This window comes from Megalobrama amblycephala, linkage group LG4 (genome assembly GCF_018812025.1).
Source record: "Megalobrama amblycephala isolate DHTTF-2021 linkage group LG4, ASM1881202v1, whole genome shotgun sequence".
NCBI classification, from domain to species: Eukaryota; Metazoa; Chordata; class Actinopteri; order Cypriniformes; family Xenocyprididae; genus Megalobrama; species Megalobrama amblycephala.
In genome coordinates this window covers 15,301,546-15,312,819 of record NC_063047.1, presented here as the reverse complement: position 1 = coordinate 15,312,819, position 11,274 = coordinate 15,301,546, and the positions used below count along the sequence as shown (strand labels likewise).

The following is an 11,274-nucleotide window of genomic DNA, read 5'->3' as shown; positions in this document are numbered from 1 at the left end:
TGGACTTCATTGTACTGCATTTACCAACCAAACATGTTACTTTAATCTGTTCTGGCAGTCCAAAATGGACCTGAATCTAACAGTCACAGGAGTGTCACGTGCACCTACATCTTTCTCTCATTAAGCTGCTGTGTAATAGGAAAGACCCTGTTTATATAAAAATAAAGTTTTGCAAAAAAAATCTGTAATCTTGAACATTACTGCACTGATTATGTTTGTATTCTAAATTTGTGTTTCAATATGTTAATTTCTCATGTTTAATGTATAGATTATGTCAAGATAAACCGATACATTTAATATTATAAAATCACATTACAAGCATATTGAAATGTCACCACTGATATAAAGTGCTATAGGAAATTTCACATTAACTTATTACCCTGACTGAAATTGATCTTAAAGGAATAATTCACCCAAAAATGAAAATTATCCCATGATTTACCCTCAATCCATCCTAGGTGTATATGACTATCTTCTTTCAGATGAACACAATCAGAGGTATATTTAAAAATATCCTTGCTCCTCCAAGCTTTATAATGGTCGTGAATGGGGGGCCACATTTTGAAGCCCCCAAAAATGCATCCATCCATTATAAAAAATAATCCATATGGCTCCAGGGGATTAATAAAGACCTTTTGAAGCAAAGCGATGCTTTTCTGTAAGAAAAAATATCCATATTTAAAAATTTATGAATTCAAATAACTAGCTTCCGGCGGACGACCGTACGCATACTGCACAAGTCGACTTGGGCCAAATGAGAAACCCCTGAAGCAATGTATGACACAGGATGTAGGATTAGCATAAGCTTAGATGCCTCTCACGGTTCAAACAAATAGGGCTGGGAAACAAACTCAAGCTCCTCTTCTCTTATATCAAAATCCTCCTACATTTCTCTTTAAAAATGATCATTTGAGACCTAATTCGTGACTGGTGTTTTGTTTTGCTCTATCCTCTGCGTTCATCATTACGTCATGCGCCAGGTCAGAGTTTTACTCTTCCGCCGCAAATCCATGTGTATGGCTGTCTGCCATCACCTCGCTTCAGAAGGCCTTTATTATTTTTAAATCTCCGAATGTGTTCATCTTAAAGAATAAAGTCATTTACACCTAGGATGGCTTGAGGATGAGTAAATCATTTGATCATTTTCATTTTTGGGTGAACTAACCCTTTAAAATGGGGTGTCAATTTTCTGAAAAAAAAAAAAAAAAAAACTGTAAAAATATATACAACTGACTGTATTTCACAAGTTCAATAATTGCACAAAAATCATTGCTGATGTAAGAATACAACATCTGCTGCTACTATAAAATAAGCTGACAGACTGTCTAGTTAAAATTACTTTTGTCCAACAGCTTTTTAGTACCATGAAAGAAATTATTTGAGCAGAGCCAGGATAATAAATAATTATATAAAATTGTAATATATCTCATCTCATATTGCATTAATTGGAAACCACAATACAGCTCCAAAAGGCTGTTGTGATTTTGTGCTTTTTGTTCTGCTATTAAAATGTGCAAAATCAGCACAGGCGAATTGTCAAAGTAATATGTGGGCAAAGTATTCACAAAACACTTTTATAGAAATGCTCATCATTCCAACCTATTTGATAAAACTTAATCAAAAATCATTGCAACTACAAAGTTCATGCATTTAAGAATCACTTTCAAAATGGAATGAGTCATTCATAAGGAAGGAGAAGTAGATTAGATGTAGTAGCAGATGCAGTTTGGAGCAATTTCCTCCAAAACATCAACTTCTATTTAATGGGTTATTTGTCATGGCAGTCAAGACTCCCAGGGAATTAAATGGGATCGTTGCCTTGCTTGAAATAAACATGCTCCCAAACCACTGGTTCCCAAATACAGAAGAAGCCCCAGAGATTGCGCAGGGTTCCACGGTCAAAAGGGTTTTCGTCTACGCCGCAGTGCTTGAGGTAAGAGATTCTGTGTCGAGACATGAACTCCCATGTGGTGGTATTTAGGGACACCAGGTACAGGTGAGAGCCCAGGAGGAGAAGCACGGTCAGGGATAGGACCGCCACTACAGCTGCTGCTCCCAAGAGCACACCGTTGGTCCTCAACCACAGCTGCCAGGTGGGAGCGTGACTGAAGCCGGACCTATACAAGATTTAAAAGGAGTCCTATTATGCTTTTATTTACATTTTCAACGTTTTTTTAGTGTCTAATGTTGCCGTTAAGCATGAAAAAGGTCTGTGAAGTTACAAAGCACCACTCCAAAGGGAGTTATTCTCCATATCAGTAAGCACTGTTTCTCAACTCCCTGAAACACGTCAATTGTAGTCTTGAGTTTTCTTCCAGGAATGTACACATCAAAATATTCAATACTCATTTAAATAATTCCTGCCCAAAGCATACGCAAAAAAGGGGGTGAGGCCTGTTTGAGTTGTGCTAGTAAGCGCGACAATTCCTTGAAGCGGTTGACTAATCACAAAACACTATGTAAGCATGAAAACCTATTCTAGTAGACCCCAAAAAAGACTTTAAAAAAGGGCATAATAGGTCCCTTTTAATAGTAAACTCAGTCGGAACTGGAAGATGTTCATTTCTGGATGCTTTAATTTTGACCAAATGGTTTGAGAACACCTTTAGAGTTGAAAAGTTATGGAAACTCATACATTATTTAGGACTATTATGTCCATTAGCACTTCTGGACATTCCATGACCCAACAAACGCCAACAGGGGTAACACACTGATCTGACAAAACCCAATGAAGCGTCTGTTGCCGTTGGTTGGCGTCTGTCGGTACAGTGTGAATTGGCCTTAAGTTGTACTCACCAGGCCATGTAAAGTCCCCACAGTAGGACAATAAGCTGGACAGCCAGATAAAGCACAAACCAGCGGTGGTTTCTCTCCCCGACACAGTTCTCTATCCAGGGGCAGTGGTGATCATAGCGCCGCACACAGTGCTGACACGTCTGGCAGTGTTTGGATCTCATGGGTTGCTATATCAAAGTGTGCATTCATTTTTATAATGGATTCATTGTAGTAAATTAACAAACTCAGCTGTTTTTCCTATGCATGAATATATCAAGGTTATTATCGTAAACTAAGAAGAAAAAAAAGGTTTGATTTAAACCTCTATATTTATGTATATTGTACATGTTTAATAAGTGACAGCCCACCTGTACCAGGCAGTGTCCACAGCGCCGCAGCCGTATGGACTTGGTAGTCTGTGGAATCATATCCTGAGTTTCTTCTGCAATACCAAGTGTGAACTGAAATACAGTCAGATGATGCATGTTTGATGCTGAAAATTCTGAGGTAAACTTCACTCTGACTGGTAAACGTTATGAGGCCTGTATTTCTATTAACTCTGGGTTTCCCAAACTTGGGTTTGTAAACCCTGAGGGTTCGAAATGGAAATGCAGGGGATTTGTGAGTTGATGAAGCTAATAAATCACTTATTAAAAAAGATGAAATATTTTATTCGTTTACCTGAATGTCATGTGATCATTAACTGACATCAGAGTTGTTAAATTGTTGAAATATTAACTTAAAATTGCAGGGGGTACTTCAAGTAAATATATCAGGTCACAGGAGTTTGGATGACAAAAAAGTTTGAGAATCCCTATATTAACTGACCTGCAAGTCACAGTCATCAGTCAAGACAAAACCAGGATCCATGAGCGAAACCGCAAAGTACAGCAACACAGACACCAGGACCAGCAGCACAAAGAGAATCGGCAGTGTGAGCTCCCCCGTCTCCTCCTGTTTGCGCAGGTCTGCGTGGAAGCACAATAGTGGAGTAGAGTAGAATAGAGCAAAATAGAACATAATAGAGTGGAAAGGAGTATTTTAGTGAAGTAGAATAGAACATAGTGATGCAGAACAGAGTGACGAAAATTAGAATAGAGCATAATAGAGAGAAACAGAATAGAGGAACAGAAAAGTATAACATATAAAAGTGGAATAAAATGCAGTGGAATAGAATTAGTGCAGAACTGTGGAATCCCATTTATGCCACATAAATTCAACACAAAATATGCACAAAAAGTTTAAATTATGGCATAGCAAAGGCTGGAAAACAAGGCATCAAACACTTGCCGACTTTGTAAATAGTTACAGAGAAAAAATGGGCAATGGGCATCATACACTAAAAGACTGAAGATCACACACTTACAGACTTTCAAGTCATTCTGAACACAGCAGACTCATGCAGAAACATGCGCCTTATTCTGTCAGCTCGGACTTCCCAAAATCTGAAAGTTGGCTTTGACTTTTGGCAACTAGCATTGACTCGTCTAGACTGCAAATCGTGGCAAAAATCTGGGCAAGTCATATTAATGTATTTAAGCCTTATGTATTAATTATGAGATAAAAATGTTAAATTATGAGCTTAAAAGTTATAATTATGATGACGAAAGGCAGTTTTTTTATGTTGTAATTATGACTTTTTGTCATAATCATGATTTTATCATATAACTACAACTAGTGTCATAATTTCAACGTTTTACCTCTAAATAATAAAATAGTATCTCAAATTTAATTCTTATATTTTTGATCCCATCTTAGTTTTTCGACTTATCATCTCATAATGACTTTGTATCTCATCATTTTGATTTTGTTATAATTTCATCACTTTTCATCTCACCATCAATTTCGACATTTTATCTCATAATAAACTGGTATCTGATAATCTTGACTTTTTGTCACGATATAGCAGATATATGTAGCAGAGTGTACTAGAGTAGAATAGTTGGAGATCATCTAATCGTCGATTGGTAAAAGAAGTGACAGAGGTCTGGACCTTAAACATGCGGATGCCATTGTGAAGCAGCATTATGTACATTATACAGCTGCTGTACGCATAAAATAACATGTCTATAGATGAGGCAGATATACTCACAGTACAATCAGCATCTACTAAGAGCACTTACCGGTGTCGTGGAGGAAGAGAATCAACGTTATAACCCATGTCAAGATGACATGAGCGGTCCTCACCAGAAATCCTGATCCGAACACATTTTTGAACATCCTAGCATACTTCTATATACACCTAAGCATGCATTTGCTGTGTGCTGGTAATGAAATGCATCTTATTCTCAGACACACAGACCTCTATAGGCAGCTAGCTGTGTTAGCCAGCTCATAAGAAACCCAGTTACATTCCAGCTGTCAAGTGAGCTCCTACGCGTCCTACGCTAAATTCCAGAGCAAGAACCATTTTAACCAGAATATTTCATCCTAGCATGGGGGTTTGTATGCTGCACATCTAACGCAGCAGGCTATAGCATTATAATTCAACCGAAGCGCAGTACTTCTTTTAGATACTGTGTTTTTCTCGCTCTAATAAGCTTGTTGATGCCTTTAGACGTGAATCGGGTAAATGTCATGTTTCCTATTGGTCAGCTGTGGTCATGTGATGTCTCGGCTTGAAACTAGGATGCAAAAAAGGCAAAGCCGAAGGAAAAGAAAACACATTCTCTGAAATGTAAGTTGGATAAGTTGATTTTATTGCTATTATATAGCTGTATAAAACTATTACATAAAAAACTAATAAAAATATTACATTGTATTTTATAATCATACAACGGTCATTTTTTTAAAAAAATTTTATTTTATCATGAGTAAAATCTCTTCTAACCTGTTGAAGAATTTCAGTAATGTTCTTTTGAACTGAACTTTTTAAATAAAATACTGAAAAAAACATGAATTATGGTTTAAAAAAAAAAAAAAAAAAAAAAGATTTTAAGAATGATTGCACCAAATCAGCATATTAGAATGATTTCTGAAGAATCAGGTGACACTGAAGACTGGAGTAATGATGCTGAAAATACAGCTTTTTAAAAAAAATAGAATGTTATTTTAAATAATTGTAATTTTTATTTATTTATTTTGAATTTGTAAACATCCCTTTGATTTCCTGACAAAATTTGTCTCCAGCTGTAATTTGAAAACACTATGTAGTTTGCACAAGGTTCTTTGCTTCATTCTCATCAAGTAGAAAAGGGGACTTCAAGTTCTTCTGTTTCAGCAGATGTTCCAGACCCTGTAAAACACAGCAGTTAAAATGTATGTATGTGTCATGGAGGGTAAGAATGAAAAAACGGATAGAGAAAGAGGTGAAGTGTTACAGCTGTCTCTTGAGCTCTCTCCTGAGAACAGGAACACTACTCTGACATCATTCGCTCTGTTTCACATCATGCTCCATATGTTCACACTGGTTTGTTATTCTTTTTTTCACTCTGTGCCTCAGGGCCAATCTTGCCTCTAACATTTTGTAATTTGTAGCTAAATGTTAACCTGATATCCAAAAACTGGACTGCTTTATCAGTATTAGCATCTCTAGTTTAAAGCAAAAGCTCCATATTGTCATAAAAGTACTTAAATTGTTTACCTCGCCAAAATATGATACAAGTGGAGAGATTTCACAAATTGCTGGTGGGTCTTCATTCTGTGCCATACTACAAAAGAAAGAGTAGACCAAGTCAGTCATTATAAACAACACACCCTGCTGTCCACCTAAGGAAATGTCATAAAATAGTCCATTTTCTGGATGAACGGGTAAATTCCTTTTAGGCATATTCCTGTCAGGTTAAGCCAGTTGGAAGGTACTGAATTCATAACGAAATGAGTTGATTTTTATGAGTTGACATTCCTAGAGCATATCCTGCTTTACATTTGGTGTAGAATAATTATATCACTTGAGGAAATTTACATTAAAGTGATAGTTCACCCAAAAATTTAAATTCTATCATCATCATTTACTCACCCTCAAGTTGTTCCAAACCTCTGTGAATTTCTTTCTTCTGCTGAACACAAAAGAATATATATCAAAGAATATGGCTAACCAAACCCCACTGATTTCCATAATATTTTTTTCCATACTAAGTCAAGGAAGTCAGTGGGGCCTATCAACTGTTTGGTTAGCCATATTCTTCAAAATATCTTCTTATATTTTAGTGCTCTATGTAGTATATTCACTGATCAATGTTTATATTTGAATAAAAGCCTAAATTAAATCTGTTCATCATATAAAGGGATCGTGTCTCTTCAGAAAACTTAATTAAACCAATTGATTTCATTAAAAAATATCTTCATTTGTGTTCCAAAAATGAATGAAAGTCTTATGGGTTTGGAATGACATGAGTGTAAGTGATGACAGAATTTTCATTTTTAGGTGAACTAACCCTTTTTGTAATTTTGTAGTAATTTTGAAGATGCTATCCAAAACAATCTTTGGTAAAGGTGCTTTATTTACATTAAGTAAATGACTTTTTCTTACTGATTTTATAAAGGGTATTTTGTGTTACCACCTATGTTTTGGGGGGATGGGTTTATCTTGCTCATCCAGGAAGTTTGCACCAGCTGCCAGAGCCCAGCGGTAATGTTGCGCTAACAAGGATCGGCGTGCTGTAGTTGGCGTGTCCAGAGGCGCCCCATCAGCATTTTTAAGGGGTGAGAATTCCTCCTCTCTCAACACCTCAAAGGCGACAAATTTCCTGCAAAAAGAGACTATGGTGAGGCAGATGGTGATACCCGAATTTGAAAAATTTAACACTAGCTGCAAACGCACTTTGAGAACTGAAAGACGTCAAAGACAAATTTCTCCATTTTGATGCCATTGGGTTTGGTTGGTTTCACCAGGTTTCCCTCTCCATCCACAAATGGCACTTTTTTGATTGCCACATGCTGCTTCAGCTGACTCTCAAACTTTCTGCAAGGAAAAACCATTGAAAAAGGAATTATTTTATACAAAGGGCTTTGTTTACAGATTAATGCGAGTCAATACGTTGCCAATTCTTTCACAAAATTCATGTATTCTTAGAGCATGTGCTTTTTAGGATTAACCTCAAAATTAACTATATAGCTATTAGGTATTTCTGTACAGGTACAACTAATCGTGTACCTGTACATTGACAAAAGTTGATAAAAGTTCTAGTCTTGTAGCAAAAAAGGTCCTTATGGACAATGGTTGACTTTACACATAAGAAAAACATGATTGTATATTAACACTGTTTGTCAATGACATACTCAGCCACTTCCTTTAAGAAGCCTCGAGTAAAAAAGTGGTTGCAGATGTTTCCAGCACTGAACAGAAGCTCTCCTTCTGGGCCTCGCAGCTCTGAGGTCTCTGGTTGGATCTCACTGTACTCGATCACCTGATACAAACCATCCACACGACATACCACTCCAACAGGCTCTGCAGGATAGGCCTTATCAACCACCTGACCAGAAAAAAAAGGTAAACATAGCTAACTGGGTGCAAAAACATAATGGATGGGATCTAATTCAATTTTTACCTTGGCACCACAGTCTGCTCCTTTGTTTACACAAAAGCCAATAAAGACTGGGTCTGCCATCTTCACCAAGATGTTGTCCACACAGTACACATGAAGATACTCCACACCCCTTCTCTCCATGTCCTCTAAAATCTTGTTGTCCACTATGGCACGATAGAGACCACCATTTCCATCTGGAAGTGGACATGGAAAAAATAAATTTTATTTAAATTTATTTAATAAATTTTATTAATTTATGAACTACCTATTACTAATAAATAAATAACACAAAATTAGTATTTCTACGAGATGGTCCTCACTGCAGAAGACGAGATACAGGGGGGCGAGGTTGGATCCAGATCCGACTCCTCCCACTTTACGTATCCCTAAATCAGGGGTGTCCAGACTTGGTCCCGGAGGGCTGATGTCCTGCAGAGTTTCGCTCCAACCAGCTCTAAAACACCTGCCTGTAAGTTTGCCTAGTTAGACCTTGATTTGCTGGTTCAGGTGTGTTTAATTAGGATTGGAGCTAAACTCTGCAGGACTGTGACCCTCCAGGACCGAGTTTGGACACCCCTGCCCTAAACCTACCAGTCTCCACCCCCCTGGATCTCGTGCTCTGCAGCGAGGGGCTACTGATTTTTACCAAAGCCAAAAAAATTTTCTCTGACCTGGTGCCATTGCTATTTTGTTTTTCTTCTCCAGGATGACCTTTCCATCAAAGCCTACTGCTGGTATCATCCTTTGCTCAAACATGACCACATTGGATGGACAAAGACCAAAATATTCATTGTCTTTGAAGAACTTCTCTGTGGGTCCCAGGGTGAATTCACTAGTCATTATGTACCTAAACACACATAATTTAAAGACAATTCAATACATGTTCTTCTGTTATTTGGAGGTTGTTTATGAATGAATTCATTAATGTTTCTTCAACTACAAGCACTGTCTCATGGGTAACATAATGAAGGTAGTAAAAAAAAAAAACTGTCAATATTATTTTACCCTTATTCCAGACCCAGACTTTCAAACTTTAAATATGAAAACACCACATATAAATAAATTATTTATTAATATTTTCAAACATAAAATGCTGTTAAACACTACACATAATTTGCTGGTCCAGAAAAACGACCAAATTACATCCACAAGTGTTGCAAAAACACCCACATGTGAACTGCAACTAAAAGAACCATACCATGGTATTGTGCATTTACAACCATGCTTCATTTTGGCCAGGTCTTGCACCTTCTGGATACGCTCTGCCTGGATCTGGTACATGGTTTTCCTGCTTGGAAGTCCAACATTGTACATGCCCTTGGGATATGACACACCAAGTCGAGTCCCCTGACCACCAGCTAACAGCAATACAGCCACTCTACCCCGTGAAATCTGCAATAACCCTGAAAAAATAAGTCTTTTACATAGTGTGCAATAAATGTTATGCTCCTTATGAACACATTGCAACAGTATATTATTTTGAACGTTAGAGCCCAAACAAGCTCCTGTAGCGTTACCTTCATCACCCCACATCTGAAGTGTTTCTTTGTTACTTTTACGCACACTTCCAATGAACTCTGGAGGAACGGGCTCCATCCGCTCGTCTAGCCGACCATCAGCACTCGAGTGTCGGCTTGCAGCCGCTGCAGCTGCTCGGCAATGCTCGAGTAACTCTTCGGGCTGCAGTTGAGATATCTCCTCCAGAATTGTACCCCTTTCTTCCGCAGAAAGTTCAGCCCAAAACTGTAAAACGTGGCTCTGTCCTGCATTTTCTAACCTCGCTTTAGCTTCCTCGAATGACAACATATTTCTCTCCTAGAAGATTAACACATTAATGATATGACAACAATCGCCGAGTCCAGTCGACTCTCGTATGAGGAGACCGGATCCTGTTTTCACTGCCTGCAACTCGTGATCAGTGTGCGGTTTGTACAAACATATCGCTGGAATTGCATATAATAGTAGAAATAACTGTCAAGGCATATTTAGTTTACACGAGTCATTTGGGAACTCCCCTTAGGCAAACAGTGTCTGACTGCGTCTTAAAATCTAGTAGACTTCTTAGCTAGACGGTCTTTCTGCTCTTCACTCGCAGCTCGATTCAGTTTAGTTATCAAAGTGGATCAGCGCTGAGCTGACTCGGAAGGTCCCAAATGCTGTCTAGGTAGGCAGCTCAGCAGGTTTCGAAACACAACCAGCATTTACTCTAGAACTGCGAATGAATGACTTCCTCAGAGAGCAAACCGCTATCATGTGATTAGTCCTGTGCCAGTCTGCTGAGTCGCTCTCCTTCCCCCTTTACTGTGAGGAATCACTTCACATCAGGGATCAGTTCAATGTAAAACTTCTCAAAAGATAATATTTGAATGATCAAAATGATTATCACATTAAACATGCGTTTTAAAAACACAAGATTTTGTAAAAGGACTGAGAAAAATCTATCTTCCAATTAAAGGTGCTAAAGAGGATGTTTTGTTTTATACATTTTTGCAATATTACTTGAAACTGTCTTTAATAACTGATAAAAGACTATTTATTAGGTGCACTGAAAATAATAATATTAATATACATCATCTGTGCACAAGGTAGGGCCTTAAAAACATCGCGTAAACGATTGGCCCTCTGGCTTGTCAATCACTGCCATGACGTTCCTTGTGAGAGACGTGCGCGGCTGCGCGCTCCAGTAACTTTCCACACTCTACAGGCGCCGCATGCAATGTTTTTGTCAGGAGACAGGAGTAACAACTGCAGATTATGAGTTACCTGCGGTGAGTCCGACATAATGAATCCACTAACACGACACAGTGAATGCCGGTGGTAAACACTTGTGTTCCAATACTCGTGCACGAGTTTTGGGAGGCGTTCCCTCGAAATGAGCTGTGAAGGAGGGGGGTTGTTACGCATGCGCTCATTTCAAAAACTCACTAACAGTCTTTGGTTTCTCAGTCGACAAAAAGATCCTCTTTAGCACCTTTAACCTTGTACAAAAAAGTTACCTGAGATTGACAAAAACATATTTCGAACAGAATTG

General features: G+C 38.1%; 2 protein-coding genes across 2 annotated transcripts; both read right to left on the bottom strand.

The window, feature by feature from the left end:
* Window positions 1-590: 590 nt before the first annotated feature.
* zdhhc12b (zinc finger DHHC-type palmitoyltransferase 12b) lies at window positions 591-5,381 on the bottom strand. The gene is made up of 5 exons (XM_048187869.1): window positions 4,899-5,381; window positions 3,604-3,743; window positions 3,144-3,236; window positions 2,797-2,963; window positions 591-2,117 (listed from the first exon to the last, which is right to left on the bottom strand). The coding sequence occupies exons 1-5, from the start codon at window positions 4,993-4,995 to the stop codon at window positions 1,802-1,804; spliced, it is 813 nt and encodes a 270-aa protein (XP_048043826.1). The 5' UTR covers window positions 4,996-5,381; the 3' UTR covers window positions 591-1,801.
* Window positions 5,382-5,824: 443 nt separating this feature from the next.
* uap1l1 (UDP-N-acetylglucosamine pyrophosphorylase 1, like 1) lies at window positions 5,825-10,491 on the bottom strand. The gene is made up of 9 exons (XM_048187838.1): window positions 9,761-10,491; window positions 9,442-9,646; window positions 8,915-9,090; window positions 8,265-8,437; window positions 7,996-8,189; window positions 7,538-7,678; window positions 7,278-7,463; window positions 6,359-6,425; window positions 5,825-6,010 (listed from the first exon to the last, which is right to left on the bottom strand). The coding sequence occupies exons 1-9, from the start codon at window positions 10,047-10,049 to the stop codon at window positions 5,921-5,923; spliced, it is 1,521 nt and encodes a 506-aa protein (XP_048043795.1). The 5' UTR covers window positions 10,050-10,491; the 3' UTR covers window positions 5,825-5,920.
* Between the last annotated feature and the right edge of the window lie 783 nt (window positions 10,492-11,274).